General features: G+C 34.8%; 1 protein-coding gene across 5 annotated transcripts; it reads left to right on the top strand.

Annotated features, from left to right (window-relative positions):
• The first annotated feature begins 739 nt into the window (after positions 1-739).
• PHF10 (PHD finger protein 10) lies at positions 740-15,890 on the top strand. Of its 5 annotated transcripts, none has more exons than XM_087718132.1 (12): positions 740-894; positions 3,128-3,234; positions 3,714-3,844; positions 4,823-4,906; positions 5,547-5,680; positions 5,786-5,935; positions 7,520-7,629; positions 7,966-8,128; positions 8,771-8,923; positions 14,757-14,865; positions 15,072-15,260; positions 15,690-15,890. In XM_087718132.1, the coding sequence occupies exons 1-12, from the start codon at positions 826-828 to the stop codon at positions 15,773-15,775; spliced, it is 1,485 nt and encodes a 494-aa protein (XP_087574258.1). In that variant the 5' UTR covers positions 740-825; the 3' UTR covers positions 15,776-15,890. The 5 variants fall into 5 exon arrangements, with proteins under 5 accessions (XP_087574258.1, XP_087574260.1, XP_087574259.1 ...); XM_087718134.1 differs by having other exon boundaries at positions 7,966-8,116; XM_087718133.1 differs by having other exon boundaries at positions 4,829-4,906.
• The last annotated feature ends 894 nt before the right edge of the window (positions 15,891-16,784 follow it).

Consider the following 16,784-nt stretch of genomic DNA (forward strand, 5'->3'; position numbering starts at 1 on the left):
AATCAAAACAAAAACCAGGAGATTGCATTCTAGTCCAGCCTCAGCATAAAAGCCTGCTGGTCATCTCCCTCTCAGCTCAACTCTCCTCACAGGGTTGTAGTTGTGGAGAAAATAGGAGAGGAAGAATATCGGTCAAAGCCTTGAATTATTGATAAAAAGTAATAGGCAATAATCTTTTTTTTATTAAAAAAACTATTTTTAAATATTGACTCAATATACTTGCTGACTTCACTGAGCTCATCCCCAGATGGGTGTAAGGCAACTCGCCCGGGACAACTCGCTGCAGGATAAATTACATGATAATATCGAAGAAACCGTGGAATAAAAGCGTTAAAGAAAGGATGCAAAAGGAGGGACAACATGAAATATAAATGACAAAATGTTAATTAAATTTAAAAAAATTAAAATTATTTTAAATACTTAAATTGAATCGTTGAAGTCCCGCAGCGAATTCGCTGTGGGGAATTGGCCTCACCAAGTTCTCCCATTCCGCCCCCAGTGACACACGCCTCTAAGAAAACAGCTGTCATTCGTAACGAAACCGCGATCTGCTCAAGTAAAGGCATATATTTTATAGCGGAGGCTCTTAAATCGCACGTTTCACGCCCGACTTCTGGAAGCAGCAATTCCAGTTTAGAAGCTGCTGGCGAAAGAAAAGATCGATCGCGCCCTCGGCAGACAGAAGAAAAAAAGGCGATTCGGCGCCTGCATTGCCATCCCCGGGCCTGCAGGTGGCGCCGGTCCTGAAGCGGGAGGGGTGCGGGGTGCTGGCGCGTGGGAGGAGAGGGCGAAGCGGTCTTTAGCCCAGCCCATCCGTGGCCGGTGATGGCGGCGGTGCTGTCCCCGCGGGTGTGCGACAGCGACCCAGCCACGCCCGGAGCCCAGTCTTTAAAGGTGAGACGATGCGCAGGCAGAGCTTGGGAAGTTATCCTTTTCCGGCCTCGTAGTCTCCTCGATGCCCCTTCCTTCCGTCGGTGCCCGTCGTCCGATGCTCCCGGCGGCTTACGCCATTTTCCTCCCCTCTCGAGGGGCGCCGGTCGGCTGGCCGTTCATTCCTCCGTGGAGGGCGGCGGCGACACCCCTCGCGGGCTGGGATTTTAATCTTTCCAACCCCCTTCCGTGAGGAGGAGGAGCCTCCTGGGAAGGTCCCTGCCGGCTCCGCCTCATCGCCTGCTGGGACGGGGCATCTCTCCCTGGCGAGGTAGCCTTGTTTTGCTTTTCCCCTTTGCTTATCCCGGGCTGGAGGGACGGCTCTTTCGGCTCTGATTCTCCGTGTCACCTCCCGCTTTTAGTATCTACTCTCTTAAAGGCATCTGGAGGTCAAACCGTTTTTGCCACCGGGTTTTTTTATACGGGTGGTGGTGGTGGTTGTTGGTGGGGTTGGATTTCCTTGGATCCTCCCCCACTTAACTCGCCTTTGAAGGACTGGAGAAGTCGAAGCGCATTCGAAGTTAAAGGAAGTTCACTTAAAGGAAATAAAGAACACGTTAAGCTGAACAACTCGCTTATAAAAAGTGGGGCACCTGGGTTGAAGGAGAGGGTTGGTTTTTTTTTTAGAAGTCGGTATCACTTTAGACCAGTGGTTCCCGACCTTTTTTTGGCCATGCCCCACCTAAGCATCTCTAAAATCCTGATACCCCCAACCCTCACATACAATTCTTACTTTACTCAAAAAGTGAACTCTTCACACGAGAGAAGCCTAAAAGGCCATTAACTTGGTTTGAACAAGGTTCAATTTGCCCCCATTAAAAATCAAATTGCCCTCCTGTGAGGCCTGGGATTGGGAACCACTGAAATAGACGCTAAGCTGCACAACTCAAAAAGTGGGGCACCTGGGTTAAAGGAGAGGTTTTTTTTAAAAAAAAAGTCCGTATCACTTTAGACTTGGGGGGGGGGTTTAATTTTTTTTGAGGGTTGAATCACCAGTATGTAGATCTTTGAGGTCGATGAAAAGAGAATTTGCTTTGCACTGCCCCCCCCCAATAGCAATAGCAGTTAGACTTATATACCGCTTCATAGGGCTTTCAGCCCTCTCTAAGCGGTTTACAGAGTCAGCATATCGCCCCCAACAATCCGGGTCCTGAAAAATGTAGCAGGCCCACTTATATAAGAGGAAAGAGAACCCTGCAGTGCATTTATAGCCTGATGATGGGGATGGGGCTTTTGATGGCTAACCAAATTGCTACCTCCTGGTTTCCCACTTCTTTAGTGTAATGCTGGGAAAGGTATTGTAGCTAGCAACCATTTGCCCTACAGAATATCCCATGCTGATTGATATAATGAAAATAATGCTGGCATCCCCTACCTGGCCATCTGCATTCAAGCATCAAGCGTGTTTATTAAGAAGTAAGTCACATTGATTTCAGAGTTTCCTAGTTTACATTGCTTTAGGATTGCCTTCAGGGTGACAGTACTATTTTATTTTTTAAAAGTGTGATTCTTAGCTGCTGTAAGCCAAGAACTGTACAGGTAGTCCTTGACTTACAATAGTTCATTTAGTGACTATTCAAAGTTACAGCGGCACTGAAAGAAGTGATTTGTGACTTTTTCACACAACTGTTGCAGCATCCCCATGATCATGTGATCAAAATTCAGATGCTTGCCAACCATATTTATGATGGTTGCAGAGTCCTGGTTCACGTGACCCCTTTTGCGATCTTCTGACAAGCAAAGTCATTGGAAAGCCAAATCAACTTTACAGCTATATTGCTAACAACTGCAGTGATTCATTTAACAACTATGGCAAGAAAGATCGTAAAATGGGGCAAAACTCTCTTAAGAACTGTCTTGCATAGCAACAGAATTTTTGGGCTCAATTGTGGTTGTAAGTTGAGGGTTACCTGTACCCAATTCCAACATGCTGTATATAGATATATAGATATTCTAGAATATGGTACCTGTACCTGTTGGCTTTGTTGATTTTCCTAAAAATATCATGGTCCTGTGTAACTCCTTGACTTATTTTTTAATTAAATTAATAAAGAGCAGTGAAAATTTCCAGAATAAGGTATAGATGTTCACAGTTTCTTTTAAGATTTTCAAAACCAAATACTTCATATTCTTGATAAGTGTGTTCTTGGTCTTGGTATTTTGTTGCTCAACACTTGACATTATGGTATCATCTCAGGATGACATAGAAGAAAATTCAAATGATGGCAGCCAACCATCTAAAAGACGCCGCATGGGCTCCGGTGACAGCTCACGAAGTTGTGAGACTTCAAGTCAAGATCTTAGGTATTACCATTTTTTAAAAAGTTGCTCTAGTTTGATATATTATTGTTTTTTCAACAAAAATAAATGCATCTTTGTTATCTTATTTATTAGGGTATATAGAAACCTCATGAATTAGAACTCTGAACCAATATATAAAGATAGCCAGCAGAAGATTTTGGAAAGAGGAAATCGATACTTCTTGATAATTCAAATTGGGGTAGAGAAAGCATATTTTAGAGTAATTAAATCCTTATGTTGGGCAAATAGAAGGAAGTTGTATTGTGTATAGTCACCACTTTGAGTTACCAAACAAAGTAATAAAGGGGAAATATCTAATAGTAAATGTGTCACTATTTTTCCACTCGAGTGAGCTTCAAAATTATTAAGAATATAGATGTATAAAAGTGTTACTACAGAGCACATGGCATTTGAATGTGGATTCTATTTGGACTGTGGAGTTAAATCCTCATAATTTTAATAATTTGATTTTCTGTGTTTAGTTTTAGTTATTTTCCAGCTGAAAACCTGATAGAATACAAATGGCCACCCGATGAAACTGGAGAATATTATATGCTTCAAGAACAAGTTAGTGAATACTTGGGGGTAACCTCCTTTAAGCGAAAATATCCAGGTATTCATGTTACACATACTTACATGAAATATTAAAATTTAGACACAGTGCAGGCAGGCTTGTTCACTTGTCTTAAAAGTGCTTCCAAGCTGATCAAATGCCTTGGTGGTCTATTTCTTTTGTTTGGAAATGCTTACAGGTGGGCCTCATATGCACCCATTGACTGCTATCTCCATAAGCTTTGGAACCTTTTTTGACACTTCACAGATTTGCATTACATAAATGGCTGCAAATCTGTTACATTTGATTAAAACAAGCCATTGGCACCGAAACAGATAATGTTGAAATAGTGTAGAGTTTAGCATATGTTTGGAAGTTATGTGTTTTGTGATATGGATAATGTATGAGTCAATATGTTTTATGTTTAAGAGAAAATGCAATGTTAAGCCCCTCAAGACTTATGCTATTGTTTCTTTAATTCTTTGGAATTATCCCTGATTTGAAATTGGAGCTTTCTTGCAGCTCATTCTTATACACATGAATTTTCCTATGTGCTTTAGTTTGTGGAAAAGAGCATCAGGACAAACAGCATTGTTTTATTTATTCCCACACAAAATGTTTCTCAGATTTGGCAGTTGCAATAAGTATGCTATTTCTGGCACTAATGTTTTTGGTATGGTGTTCCAATCTTAACTGATCTTTAAAAGCTAAATAGAGTTGGACCTGGTTAGAACTTCATCCTTCCAGAAGGAAAAGCAAGAACTGTAAGCTAGATTGGGAAGTTAAAAAAGAACTTGGAAAAAGGCACATCAACCACTTTATTGCAGTCAGGAAAATTATATACATATATTTATATATCTATGAATTCACTAAGAACTAACCTCAATTCAAATGAAACATTACCCTTTTCCCACAGAAACAATATTAGCTTTTTAATTCAAGATTTTGATGGAAATGTAATTTTAATATTACATATTTTGAAGAAATTGCAAAAATCCTTTATGATTTCTTACTATTTTTCCCATTGTTTTCTTGGAGATTTAGAAAGACGAGATCTTTCTCACAAAGAGAAACTTTACCTCAGAGAACTAAATGTTATTACGGAAACACAGTGTACTTTAGGTAAGGACAAAAGAAAGGCACATCTGATCTATCTATCTATCTATCTATCTATCTATCTATCTATCTATCTATCTATCTATCTATCTATCTATCTATCTATCTATCTATCTATCTATCTTATCTACGTATCTACATATCTACATATCTACTTATATTTATATAACACCACCACCACCCCCAATATCAGAATAAGTGACTCTGGGCAATGGTATGCAAGCATTTATATAATTTTGTAGGTTATTCTAATAAAATTGTGAAGATTTGAAAAGTATCCTTCAAAAGATTGTTAAATTTAGTTTGTTCTATGATTTAGAGAAAATGCCATTTGTTTCACTAAGCTCTAATTCCTATAATATAATGTGTTTGCTAAGATATTTAGAATGTTGTAAGATAGAAATGGGTTGGAAGGAGTTGGAACAGAATCAATTTAGAAATGTCTCTCAACTTAATTCTTACATTGCATGTTGAATTTAATTTCTTGAGTTAACATGCAGTTGCCTATTATATTGTGTCTTATATTGATCTGACAACTTAGATTGTTACAAGCCTCTAAAAAGGCTAAGCACAAAAGCAAAGATTTTAATTTTACCCTCCTGATTTTTTTTTATAAAATCACTTAATTGTTTTTGATATACTTTAGGTCTAACTGCCTTGCGAAGTGATGAAGTAATTGATCTGATGATTAAAGAATACCCTGCCAAACATGCAGAGTACTCAGTTATACTTCAAGAGAAAGAACGTCAACGAATAACTGACCACTATAAAGAATATTCTGTAAGTAACTGTTTATGACAAATGGTTTTACAAATACAGAGCAATATAAACACAGAATATCAAATTTCTACAACTTTGTGAACTAATGGAAATAAATTGTTTCAGCAACTGCAGCAGCAGAATACCCAAAAAGTTGAAGCAAGTAAAGTTCCAGAATATATTAAGAAAGCTGCCAAGAAAGCTGCAGAATTCAACAGCAACTTAAACCGTGAACGAATGGAAGAAAGACGGGCCTACTTTGATTTACAAACACATGTAGGATACTTGCATTTTCTTGTTTCAGTTGCTGTAAGCATAGGCTTGCTTGTAATCCGATTTCCTGAGAGATCTTTGCCAATGGCCTACTAGAAAGGAAAAATGCAAACATTGCATACACACTAAAGGAACAAATAACACTAGGAACAATTAGTGAAGTTGAATTGTATTTTTTGTGAATATCTACACTATATTGTGGACTCAAAGTAACATTGGGTTTGATATTTGCGCAAAAGTGGAAATTAGTTTTCTTGGAGCAGGAGAAGCAGGACTGTAGAAATCTTAAAAACTGTTCTGCTTTGATAAACAAACTCCATTCTATCAATGCTGCTATGTGAAACCATGTAACGTCGTTGCTTCTAATTGCAAAGCAAGCATTTTGTTTTGCTTTGTTTTGCTTTACAGTTACAGCTCAGAGTTGATTTGTAAGATTTTATTTAGGGAGTGAAACAGCTTTTTTCAAATCAAATATGCTGCTCTAGACCAGGGGTAGTCAACCTTTTTATACCTACCGCCCACTTTTGTATCTCTGTTAGTAGTAAAATTTTCTAACCATCCACCGGTTCCACAGTAATGGTGATTTTATGAAAACCTAATGAAAATTTTTAAATAATGCTATGACATTTTTTTAAAAAGTCAATTAAATTTTTTTAAAAGGAAAGTGCTTCAGTATCGGACAAAACTCCTACTGCCCACCATGAAAGCTGGAACGCTCACTAGTGGGCGGTAGGGACCAGGTTGACTACCACTGCTCTAGACTGTTAGTGTTTTTCCCATTTATGTACAATAATGAAATTGTTCTCAGATTAGAATCAATGTGAACTCACAGATTATGGTCTTGCTTTCAGAAGGTTTCCTTATTTCTATATAGGTTCTATATAGGTTCATTCACAATTCAGTTGTTCATCTTTTGCTTTCAAATGAGATGAAATTAACAGTTACGATCCAGGTTGCTAATGTATTTTTAACTGATTGTAATGTTAGTGTTTTATTTTCTAAGCAGCTATGTTATGACAAGATTAAAAAAAATACATTTAAAATACATAAAAACATAAAAAATATAACCACATTCTACTAATATATGGTTCTGAATTGTTTATATGAGGGAGAACATGGCACAATCTCTTTTCTTTTATCTTTTGCCTTCAAGCAAAATGTAATGTCACAAAATTATTATTTTGATTGCCTCCTTTTGGTATGATTATTTTTATAGCTTGATAGACAAAAATTACTATCCATAAATTGTCAACCAGAAATTTTAGATACAGGATAGAATTTTACACTATATTTATTAACTATTAATTGTCCTATATGAAACCATGTGCATTTGCCATATTATTTGATGCAGAAATCTGTGTTTCAGATACTCCTGAATATACAATTTTAAATCAATTGTGTGATCTAATATTTGAAGTATAATAGGATCATTCAAACATATACCTTGTTACATGATATATTGTTAAATAATGTATGTATCGCAAATCCATGGATGTAATTTATAAGAAATATTTCTTGATTATTTAGAAAAGCTAATTCAGTCAGAAGTATGGGAAATGATTTATTATTTTTGTCTTAACAATACAGATTATCCAGGTGCCTCAAGGAAAATATAAGATCTTACCTACAGAAAGGACAAAAGTTAGTCCTTATCCAGTGGCTCTCATACCAGGCCAGTTTCAGGAGTACTATAAAAGGTACTAGAAATTTGCTGTGATTATGCTAATGATTTTTTTTAAAATGTAGTTTGTAATATTCTGTGAAGATTTCTGCATGCATGGATCATATTACCTATTACGGGCTGGATGCTAGTTCAAGTGTAACATGTGATTCTTAAAGACTTGATTAATTTAATATGTATTGTGTATACATATACCCACATATACAAATTAACATCCTTTATGCACTTCTTACTGGTATTTGGTTAAAATTATGTAAGTGACTGCTAAAATACTAAATTTGGTTTGTCTTTCTGTATCACCTCATCTATTTCAATTTGAAATCTAAGTTTAAAACTTTTTACTTAACTTTAGATACTCTCCAGATGAACTTCGCTATTTGCCACTAAATACAGCTCTTTATGAGCCCCCCTTAGATCCAGATCTGCCTGCACTGGATAGTGATGGAGATTCAGATGATGCAGAAGAGAGAGCAGATGAAAAGCGGAAAATCAAAGGCAATTCGGTAAACCAAAATGTGTGTGCACCAGATATATTTTTTAATATTAGCAATGTGTGCTGGGTTTTCTGTGGTTTGGACTATTTTATACAATAGTTTATTGGATTTTTTTAAATTACATTTTAGATCGTATTATACTTTTTGTGGAGTTTATTATGTTTTCTAAATATTTATGTGTATATGCTGGGCAGGATCCCTGGGCTTTGTCAGAATATACTAAGATTATATATCAATACACTAAACTAATGAGGTTTAGAATGTGTTATTTTGTTTTTCTGTAGAATGGGGGTGTCAAACCCAAGGCCTACGGGCTGGTTCCGGCCTATGGGGTGCTTAAGTCTGGCCCATAGAGCCGGCTTGGAAATAGCAAAGGAATGGCCCACTGTGCCTCTCCTAGCGAAAATGAGGCACCCTGTTTTCAGCATGGACAGCCTCCTGCAGCACTCTGCCAGTCAAAACGGGGCACAGTGTGCTGTAGGAGGCATCCATCCAATCTCCCACCAACACCCCCACCCCCCAAGCTGGCCTACGGAGGAAAACTACAATGCTGATCTGGCCCTCGAACAAATCCAGTTTGACACCCCTGCTCTAGAAAGTGTTAGTTTGTCTTTGCTCATCCCATGTAAAGAAGCAAAAAAATGGTTTTTCTTCATGTTACAGGACAACTCATCTGGCAATGTGTCTGAAGGTGAATGTGCAGCAGAAAACCAGGAAGAACCTTTGCAGGGAAAACAAAAAACAAGAGAGAGAAATTCTACTCCAAGAAAAGAGGGTTCCAAACGATCTGTATCCAAATCGGTTCCTGGGTACAAGGTAGAAGAAAAAAGCCCCTGACTCAGCTTCTTTACTGATCAGCTTCTCTCCCTGAAATATTTAACTTTGTTTTTCAAAATATGGAACGTCTGCTTACTATACTTGCCTAGCTGCTCTCCTGTTGTGCATTCCTGTTTGCTTCCTTACTTCCTGTTGCTTTATTTTACCTGGGGCCTTATTGTTTGTTACCCTGGCTGTGGAGTGGCTTCTATTTTCTGTACCTAAATGGTTCCTGAGCAATTGCAGCATGAGATCTCAGTATTAAGATGGGTTTTCTCCCTCTTTTTGCCAGGGTGGAGGAAAATTGCTTTGTTTTCCGGGCTTTAAAAAGTTGATAGTTGCATATCGAATATAACATTGTGTTTTAGTTTAAAATAGCTTGCTGACCAGTATGAACTGGACTAGCATGGTAAAATGTAGCTAGAATATTGTACATATATATTTATATTTTCTTAACTTTTTCCAAATGAAAAGTATGTAATCTGTTTATAATTTGGTGTTGGCAATCTTAAAACAATTCCCCTTGCATTTGTGGAGGAAGTTGGGAGGACAAGCTTTGGCTTGAGTAGTGTTTGATTTTTAGGAAGAAATATTCAGATAGTCTAATGAAACCCTCATTGTTAGATGCAGTGAAGATCATAAGTTGGCCTTGGAATAGGTTCTTTTCCTTATTTCTCTCCTCATTTTATGAAGGATACCAGAATGAAAAGATAGATGAACTTATTTGAATGAAGGTTGTGCTAACCTTGTAGAATAGAACCGTGCTACAGGCCATCATTTTGCAGTTTAAAATAATTTGGGGATAGAGAATTTGGAGAGATGGTGAGCTCCAAGTGAGATATTCTGGTATAGTTTTGGTTTTGTACTTCTAAGCAAATGACATAGAGGAAGTGGTTTAAGCTTACCAGGACGTAAAGAGTTATATTTTAAACAGTGATCATTATATAACATCTTTTAATTGTCAGTATTACTAGTGAATTTCAGTTTCGAATTAACTGAAATCTAGATTGAAATTTATATTGAGGATAAAGAAAATAAGCTGGAAGCTATTTGTTTACCAATAAAATTTGCTTACCAGTAAATTTTGCTTACACAGAATAAGGCATATGTTTATATGTTTGAATGGTTGTAAGAAAGAAAGTTAAGGAAATAGTTCTGTGATCCAAAAAGTGATTAGGTAGTATGAAGCCTGAGAAGTTACATAGTGCAAGTAACATGATTTTGAAATATTGCAAACTATTTTCAAACTACGTAACGTATATATTGAATGTATTACAGACTCATACAAAGTACAGTCGAGTCAGTTTTCAGTTAGTGTTGAGTAGCTTTCTTTGAAAAAAAAAAAAGATTCCAAATACAATTTAACTGCATAAATGCATGATTTCAGACACTCGTACAGAAATATACCCGTAAATGCTAGGAACCATTTCTTTTAAGGAGAAGTTTTTAAAAATGATACAGAAAATGTTTAATTTTTTGTAGACATGTCTATTTTTACATAACAGCCTTGCAAAATGTTTTATTTCATTGCAGCTTCAAGTGTGTGCTAGTAATTTATATGATTAACTTATGAAATCCAAAGATGAAGCTTAGGAAGGCATTATAAAATTTTGAACTTGAGGTATTAAGTGAGAAAAATCCATGCATACAACAATGCCTGGCTAGTTTCTTGTGAAGGCACTGTAACAAAAGCCAATATACAAATTTTTGATTGCTAAAGGTAGTTTTATTTTTTTATATATATTCTTCAAAATTTAGGTTTAAAAATGAATCCAAGTGATTACTAGTCACTGGTTTAAACCCATCCATATATAGTTGATCTATGGAGAAGTACTGGGGATTTGTTAAAGTGAATCTTAGTGAAGTGAGAATGTGAGAATTATCAGATGCATTTTGGTCCCAAAAAGAAAAAAAAACAGTTTAGTAAACGAACAGTGCATTTTTTCACTTTAGAGTAACTAACTCTATATAAGAGCTAGTTTTACATACCTAATACAATGTGTGTTATGGAATTAATATGATATGAACATCCTTATCAGTTATTTACTGCATTTGATTCATCATGTGCCTAAATAAGTCTACAAATGGGGATTTAAATATTCCCAGGAACCATTAATAGTTACAATGATTTTATTGCATAGTGTTCACCCCATATATTAGATTATTTCTCTATTTACATTTTAAAACTAAAATTTAACTGTAAGAGCTTTTAGGAAAGATAAGCAAAATGTTAATACATATATTGCAAGTATTACAAATGGGTTTCTTATATTTACCTTTTTTCTAAGCAGGCAGATTGATTTTTATTAATTTGTTAAACCATCTATCTTTTTTAATGGGGGCATCATACCTATTATCCTTCCTCAATAGCTATAAGATGAAGGACTGATGATTATAATTGTCATGGCAGTATTCTCAGCGAAAGGGGAAGATCCATGTCTGCATATTTCAGTAAAAAACAGAAGATTGAAGTACAAGTCTGTTAACTGATTATCCCATTCTTTCTTTGTATTCCATAACACTCTGATTTACATTAATTTGCTTAGAAAAAAAGAAAGGTTTGTTTCCAGGCAGTGTGATTTCTAGAAAGACAGCATGCTTATGCATTTTGAGGATAAGCTACAAATTCTGTTGGTGTGGTTCAGACATCATTTCATATCCAATACACAAAGCACAAAGCACAAAGCTTTATTAAAGTATGAAAATGGAACATGTTCTCCTACTTACTGTTTCTCTTACTTCAGAGTAGCTTTCTCTCGTTGTCCACTCTTAGCTTCTCCAGCTTTGGAGAAGACTCCTTGGTTTACTCAGTCAGTTTCATGAAAACAAAAAACCTGGCTCAATAAGTCCCGACGTCACTGAAGCCAAGACAGATTCCCCTTGCTTTATTTAGAACTGACCGGTGAATATGATTTTAGCTGGTATACAGGATTGCAGTTTTAGTCTAAAATGAATTTTTTAAGCAGTAAGATTGAAAATCTTACTATTCTTTTGCTTGATAATTTAAGATGACCAGAACATCACTAAATCAGGCAGGCAATGTTTTCCAGTGATTTCCCCCAATATCATTTTAATTTCTTTTTAGAATTGTTCCTAAATATCAATAGACTTTCCTTTTTCTTCATTTCTATAAGAGAGACATCCATTTTTGGATGTTCTTTTAAATTAGTATGTTGTGACTATTTTATTCCTAGATTTATAGAATTGAAATTTGGGGAAAACATTATTGTTAAATGTCTCTTTGCTGGTGCAGTACCTAGACTGCCCAGAAATATTAACTGCACTTAACTCAGTACAGGTATAGCAACAGAAAGGTAGTTTTGCATTGTGTGATTGAGAGGCAGCTTGCTGCTACATACTGTAGCAGTAGGTATGCATACAATAAAAGAAATAGCAAGTGTATTTTCTAATTGTTATCTTGATATAGTTTAAAACACAACAAACTTTATAGAATGTAGCAGTACAAAAGATGAAAGCTGCAGAATTGGGTTTATTCTTTTCTTTGGGAGGAGCAGGGTATAAAAACGTATGCAAGTAGGATTAGAATAGCAAATAAAATATATGTCTGTTTCCACCATGGTTATTTATTATTTTGTAGAGATATTTGTGAATGTTAGACTCCTTTATCATTTCATTATATTTATGTATAAAACAGGTGGACTATGATTTTTTTTAAAAAATAAATAAGCAAAAATATTACATGCCTCTGTCATCTTTTTAAAAAGAGCTATTTATAAATGCCTTGTGGGTGTTTAAACAAAACTGTGGAGGCCAAGTATACTACATAAATAATTTCTGAAATTAGGCTAATACATAACAAACACATATTAACCCTTTCAAATTTTATATTTAGTTTATAATTTCAGTTTTCTAGAACTAAATTTTTTTAAAATCAGGATAATTCAAATTTATTCTGCTTCTTTCAGCATTATTAAAGTATTCCTGATAGAGATGTGTATAGCAGAGTGATGCCTGCACACACTTTTCATTCTTTCATCAATAAATGTTTTCGTTCTTACTTTGATACCCATTTTTCTGTTAAGAGCAAATTGTTGTTAACAATTGTTACCTTGTAATTTGTAGCCATTTAGATAAAGTAAGCAACTATCCACCCATGTTTCCATGTTGTCAATGTAATATGAGAAGAGATTGGTATCAGAATTGGAGATTGTGTTGAATTCATTTAGTGTCTTTTCCTGGAGGAAATGTACTGTTATAGAATGAACAATAGATGATTATTTAAGGCCTAACTCAGCTTAAAAAAATATCTACCTCTGGTCTAGAATCTCACCAGCATCGTTTCCTTCATGTTCTGATTCATCAATGTCAAACTTAAACATTGGTGCCCTCTTCCTCAATATCACATAAAGGCAGGACCTGTTGTCCTTGAACATAAATGCAAGGAAAACAAAAATATGTTAACTATGTCCAAGAAAGAAGATTAAAATTTGTCTTATTAAAATATATAAATTACAGCACTTATTTTAGTTTCGTTTATAGCATTGTAGAGTTTAATAATTTGTGGCTATTTACAAATTCAGATATTTGAAGGGGAAAATAATCACCAGGGTAGCATACATATGGTTCCAGCTACATAGTTCAAATGTTATACAAATTAAATGTGTATTGTTTTCTGTTATATATTAAAATTTTATATGAAAATGTATCTAAATTTGAAAGAAAAATTCTTCAAATAATTTCACCAATCTGATAATTTTTGGCAATTCTTATTACTATAACAATTGAAACAAATTGAGAGCTACATATTTAATAAGGTTAGGGAGGCAATTTATTGGAAGGTAATTTACAGAAACGCTTTCATTACAAGCCACATAAAAATGATATATTAAGTATCTGGAGTACTTTTGATTATCCAATGTTACTTGATCAAAGGAACTTATATTTTTCTCCCTCCAATATTAATCTCAAATCTACACTTTAGGATTTCCCAAAGATGTTGAGCAGGTGGTGGTGGTGGTAACAGGAGGGTTTTGGAATTGAAATGACATGATACATTATTTTCAAATGATAGTAGTTGCTCTTACATGCAGAAAAAACACTTGTTGACATGAATGGTATAAGATTATGATTAGGGAAGAAATTTGAAATTCTAATAATGTTATTACCAAGACACACTCCTTATAATTTTCACATTTTGTCAGGCACAGAGTAAACTATTTATATTGTTTGTACGAATTGAAGATATAGGTTCAGTTTAGGAAGACAGAGTATAATGGATGCTATCCATGGAACAAATGTAGATGCATAAAATTTATTTTCTGTGCAGATGTAAAAAATTGCTTGCAATTGATAGTTGTTGGTCCTTATCCTCACAAGAACCAATTTCAGCTTGTTTGCTTACATCTACATAAAATTTTATTTTGCTTACTGATGAAATAAACAGGTTTTAATCAGCCTGTGCATTAGACAAAAATATACTTAGAATTTTCAATATATAATTTCAATACTATACTGCATGAAGAGTTAATATAAGCTTAAATCTACATTTGAAGAATTATGTGTTAGTGATTTCATACACATTTATTTTACATAAGGAGATTAAAAATTCAATTTTCCTTTTAAAAATTCATTGATTAGTTGTGATTTATTATACATCATTATTATTTTACTTTGCATGTGTTTAAAATAGTCTCTATTCCAGTGTTTCTCATATAATCAATACCTATCAATTTTTAATCATATCCTATGTTCTACATCACCCCGAAGGTTGGTTAATTTATAGAAATTTAAATAACACACATTTTTTTGAAAAAAAAAAAAACCTGTATCAATTCTTCCGGAATGAATTTATAGCCCTCTTCTACCCTTCCAGCCAAAGGTCATTCCAAATGCTATATGTGGAATTTGTCTGAAGGGTAAGGAGTCCAACAAGAAAGGGAAGTCTGAAGCACTTATACACTGCTCCCAATGTGAAAACAGTGGTAAGTAACAAATCTGCTTTAAACGTGTCTATATATTTAAATTGAAACAAAAATAACAATCAAAATATATATTTTTAGCAGTTACTAAAGTTTAATTAGCACATTTGATACACTGGTTTAAAGTAAATTTTATAAAATAAAATCATTTTAGTCTTGTCAGGATCCTTCATATAACCATTATAGTAATGATACTGGTTTTGATCTAGGACATCCTTCCTGTTTGGATATGTCTGCAGAGCTTGTTGCAATAATTAAGACTTATCCTTGGCAATGTATGGAGTGTAAAACATGCATTATATGCGGGCAGCCTCACCACGAGGAAGAAATGATGTTCTGTGATGTGTGTGATCGTGGCTATCATACATTTTGTGTTGGGCTTGGTGCTATTCCTTCAGGTAATTATATAAATTACACTTGTTCAGAGGCTGATCTAAAATTCAAGATTTGGATTGTTTTTTTTCTTTTGAAAAGATTGTACATCTATTATGTGAAGAGAATCTTGTGTTAACTATTCATTCTACAAACATTGTGAGTGTAGCTAAATATTTCATTACTTTATGCTACAGCATCTTATAGCTTATTTAGGATAGTGAATATGAATGTATTATCTTAAATCTGAGTACATTCATTACTGGAAAATGACGAGTCAATTTAGGGTAGTGTCTTTTTTAATAGGAGGGGCATAAAAACGAGTTACAAATGTAATTTTATAGCAAACATGCTACATACTCATTAATATCCCCACTTCCCACATACAGCTGCAGTAGCCTTTTTAGACTACTTGGCAATTGGTCATCTTTTAATTGATAGCTCTAATTTTGTAGGTCGCTGGATTTGTGACTGTTGTGAAAGACAACCCCCAATCCCCAGGGGCAGAGGAAGAAGAGGGAAGAGCAGCAAAGAAGGATAACTGCATATTAACTTCACAAAAGCTAGTGCTAAACCTGGTGCTACTCTATTTACCACTGTACAAGGAAAAACACCACTCAAATACAATTTCACCAAATAAAACTTTTTAATTTTAACATGGTGAGGAAGGTTATTCAGTATCTTTTGTTGCATTAAAGACAGAGATGAACATATCTGTATTCTGTATTTTTATAATTTGTCATATAGATTCTTTTCTGCATAATAATCATTTTTATAAAAAACAATTGCAGAGTAATTACTTTTGTCCTCAATCCTATTCAAAGGAAAATATTATTAAATTCAAGAGTATTAGTAGAGTAACAATTCTCTCTAAATCACAAAACACTTCACTAAGTATACAGGTTTCTTGCATAATCAATTAGCATCTTATTTGTTTGAATATGATGCTATTATTGTGAAATTAAAGTGTATTGTAGGTACCAAGCTTAATATAAGTCAAGTGAACTCAAGTCAAGTGAACTCTTGAATAATTCTCATTTTTTTCCATTTGCAAGGAGTCTCTGGCCATTCCAGCTGTCTTGAGCTGTCACACACTTTAGAACAAAAACATAGAAGTTGTCATTCTACTAATTTCTTATTGATACTCTTCTAATCTTTCATTTCTTCTGTATGCTAAGATCAGAAAATGAGTACAAATGCATGCCAAGGTCTTAGAGAGCAAGCCAGTTTTGGAAACATACTAGTGTTTCATACAGTGATAAGTGATTTAGTTTCTACTGTAATGCAACATGTAGTTTGCTAAACAGCTTCTTGAAATTAATGTAGATATGGCAAAAATTTCAACTCACAGTCCTTTTTTCCGTATTCCTTTCCTGGTGGTGCAATATTAAGAGTATTTTTCTTCTTCAAGGCATTTATTCAGAACATATTGTATTCATTTTCAAAACTTTTCAGTTTCTACCTTTCCAGTGATCTCATAGAACCTGGAGGAATTCTGGAACAAGGAAACTCAGGTATTGTTCCCTAAAGCTGCCAGTATGATGGTACTT

This window comes from Thamnophis sirtalis, unplaced genomic scaffold (assembly GCF_051295495.1).
Source record: "Thamnophis sirtalis isolate CommonGarterSnake01/CBP01778 unplaced genomic scaffold, rThaSir2_p1.2 scaffold_6, whole genome shotgun sequence".
Classification (NCBI taxonomy): domain Eukaryota; kingdom Metazoa; phylum Chordata; class Lepidosauria; order Squamata; family Natricidae; genus Thamnophis; species Thamnophis sirtalis.

Bases quoted from the DNA above. Each gene is read 5' to 3' on its own strand.
- PHF10 (XM_087718132.1), top strand. From the start codon at position 826: ATGGCGGCGGTGCTGTCCCCGCGGGTGTGCGACAGCGACCCAGCCACG. The intron at 3,235-3,713 runs GTATTACCATTT...TTCTGTGTTTAG, and splicing joins ACTTCAAGTCAAGATCTTAG to TTTTAGTTATTTTCCAGCTG. The intron at 5,936-7,519 runs GTAGGATACTTG...TTAACAATACAG, and splicing joins ACTTTGATTTACAAACACAT to ATTATCCAGGTGCCTCAAGG.